At 39.6% G+C, this 1,572-nt stretch overlaps 1 protein-coding gene across 1 annotated transcript; it reads right to left on the reverse strand.

Moving 5' to 3' along the window:
• Positions 1 to 119: 119 nt before the first annotated feature.
• Positions 120 to 902, reverse strand: LOC104774276 (putative F-box/LRR-repeat protein At3g58880). The gene has a single exon (XM_010498917.1). The coding sequence runs from the start codon at positions 900 to 902 to the stop codon at positions 120 to 122; it is 783 nt and encodes a 260-aa protein (XP_010497219.1).
• Between the last annotated feature and the right edge of the window lie 670 nt (positions 903 to 1,572).

Raw genomic sequence — 1,572 nt, forward strand, 5'->3', positions numbered from 1 at the left:
ATAAGTAAAGCTTCTGAACGTTTCTTATGCCACGAAAAAGCTTCTGCACTTTGCTAAGTTCTTGAAAAATACCATCCTCTAACCGGTAGGCATTTCGGTCTTTTAATTTATCGATTTGATCAAAAGTTAGCAGCATAAGATTGATATGAGTCAACTAAGTTGTCCAAATTAACTACTGGATAGTCCCAGGCAACTAATTCAGAGTACTTTAAGCAAAGAAGACTCGGTGTGTCAAAAGAAAACGCGTGAAAGAAATTGGAAGAGTCGATTGTTAAAGTCCTGAGGCTTGCACTTGACACGATCTCCTTCCCATATGACAAACGTATGTTTGGGATGTCTAATTCCTCGAGTGCAGGGCATGCAGAAAGTAGCACCTGAAGCTGACCATTATAACACCACATTGAGTCAAGAGTTAGAGTCTTAAGCATAGGTAATGAAATGTGTCCAGGCCGCAAATTCATAGGAAATTCACTTCCTATTTTCAGCTCAACTAGTGTTCTGCTCACGAAAACTTCTGAAGGAAGCAGATATCTATGTCCCAAACCGATGGACAGATCCATGTGGCAAACACCACGCTGAAGCACGTTACATATCCACCGATTCACACGATCTGGATCAACACCAGTCTGACACTTCAGGGAGAATTTCTCTATGGGTGAATCACCCTGCACTGCCAATACTCTATCGACAAAATCCATGAAGCTCTGAAGAACTACTTCCTTTTCACGTTTACCCTCTTCAGGATAAAGAAAGACAGAGTCATCAATGTCAAGATTAGGGACAGAAGCAAACAGATCGCGCCACCTCTTGGAGAGAACCGAAGTCAAAGCAGCCTCCTTTGTCGTAAAGAAGGCCAATATATGACAGAGGAGCTCATCCGGTAAACTGCTGATCCGATCCATCTTCTCTGCACTAGATCAAGTACATCAACTACAAATGGAGAAATGACGCAAATTGGTAAAGCCATTGATTCAAACATGAATTTAACTCAAATAAGAAGCCACGCAAAGCAAAACGATGCCGATACTTAGAGTGTAGTAATCCCAAGGAAAACAAAAAAAATATAAGTTCGCTTCTGTATACTTACCTCAGTAAGCCGATGATCAAAGTCCAACTTTTTCAGATTCCAGAGAGTCAAGGACTCAAAGGTCTAATATGTTATTAATGCGTTGAAACGTACGTTGTTAATTCTCTATACGAAAATACTAGGGTTCCTTCTTTACAGCCAAAAAAAAATCCGAATGCAGCGTTTTGTTAAGTAGTTCGACCCCTCCCGGTGATTCGATTGTTGATATTTACATTTTCAAAAACTGTTTTCTGTAGTGGAGATGTTACATGTATAAGACACAAAAAAATTATTTAGATGAATCCTTCAAAAACTAAAACTAATCACAAAAATTATTGCACACAAAACAATCCATCTAGACAGAAACTATATATATAAAACAAGGGAGCACACAAAAACAGATTTATGTTCCAACAGAGAGCAACTAGGAGGGAATAAATTCGAACTGGATCTTGCACCTGGACGGTCTGCCAAGCCTTAACAGGTCGTTGGTGAGTTGTAACTGT

Source organism: Camelina sativa, unplaced genomic scaffold, assembly GCF_000633955.1.
Source record: "Camelina sativa cultivar DH55 unplaced genomic scaffold, Cs unpScaffold02240, whole genome shotgun sequence".
NCBI classification, from domain to species: domain Eukaryota; kingdom Viridiplantae; phylum Streptophyta; class Magnoliopsida; order Brassicales; family Brassicaceae; genus Camelina; species Camelina sativa.

Excerpts from the sequence above, each read along its gene's own strand:
- LOC104774276 (XM_010498917.1), bottom strand. The coding sequence starts at position 902 with ATGGATCGGATCAGCAGTTTACCGGATGAGCTCCTCTGTCATATATTG.